Here is a 1039-nt window from a genome sequence, read left to right as displayed (position 1 = left end):
ATGGGTGAACTCAGAGTGGACGTAGATGCATCCGCCCAAGGGAATCAACAAGCAACCTGTGGAGGTGTAGTTCGTGATCACCGAGGGAAGTGGGTTATAGGATTCACAAGGAAGCTTGGAAACTACCTAGTTGTTGCTGCTGAAATCTTAGCTATTAAAGCTGGGATGGAGGTATGCAAGAGCCTCAATATAAGAGACTTTCAGATACACTCAGACTCATTGGAAGCAATTTCCACTCTGGTGAGAGATAGTGGCATTAACCATCCATTCAGACAAGAGATTGAAGAGACAAGGAAGCTCATCTATGAAGAGTAGAATATGAAGCTTGCATATGCTGCCCGAGAGTCATTACAATGTGCTGATGCGTTAGCAAAGCATGCCCACTCAATTGTGGATCAGATGGAAGTTTACCCAGATGTCACCGACTGCTGCAGGAGATTAGCTTTGATAGACATAGATAATAGGGAAGGAGATATAAATATATAACTACTCTTATCAAGCGTAGCTTGTCCTTGTACTAAAAAAAAAAAAAAACAGGACAGCACGTTATTTTAGTGCCCAACAAATGTGAAGAAGAGAGATATTTTTATTATCCCGACTATAATTTAAATATAACATGTTATAAGTTGCCAAAAAAAAAAACAAGGAACATGTTAAAAAACCACATATAGTCTTATACTACCTCCGGTCCTCAATATAAGGTCCTGTTTGACTTTTATTTTGGTCTTAAATATAAGACCCCAATCTACTTTGTCTTTCATATTTATATATTTTTTTTCAAAGTAGCCCTTCTAATAATAATAGTTTTAGTCAATATATTTGATTAGTAAGGATATTTTAAGAAAGACAACACATTTAGGACAAATAACTAACTCAACTTATTTTCTTAATCTTTTCAAATTAGTCAACAAGTTCTTATAATTAGGACTGGAGGTAGTACATACTACCTCTGACACTTAATACTACCTCCGGTCCTTAATATAAAATCCTATTTGACTTTTATTTTAGTTCTCAATATAAGACTCTAATCCACTTTATC

The 1039-nt window shown here is 35.5% G+C and overlaps 1 protein-coding gene across 1 annotated transcript; it reads left to right on the top strand.

Annotated features, from left to right (window-relative positions):
- Positions 1-315, top strand: LOC114714593 (uncharacterized). The gene has a single exon (XM_028899336.1). The coding sequence runs from the start codon at positions 1-3 to the stop codon at positions 313-315; it is 315 nt and encodes a 104-aa protein (XP_028755169.1).
- The last annotated feature ends 724 nt before the right edge of the window (positions 316-1039 follow it).

Source organism: Neltuma alba, unplaced genomic scaffold (genome assembly GCF_004799145.2).
Source record: "Neltuma alba isolate B1F8T4 unplaced genomic scaffold, ASM479914v2 tig00011513_pilon, whole genome shotgun sequence".
Lineage (NCBI taxonomy): Eukaryota > Viridiplantae > Streptophyta > Magnoliopsida > Fabales > Fabaceae > Neltuma > Neltuma alba.
The sequence above is the reverse complement of the archived record's forward strand: the minus strand, read 5'-3'. Positions and strand labels throughout refer to the sequence as shown.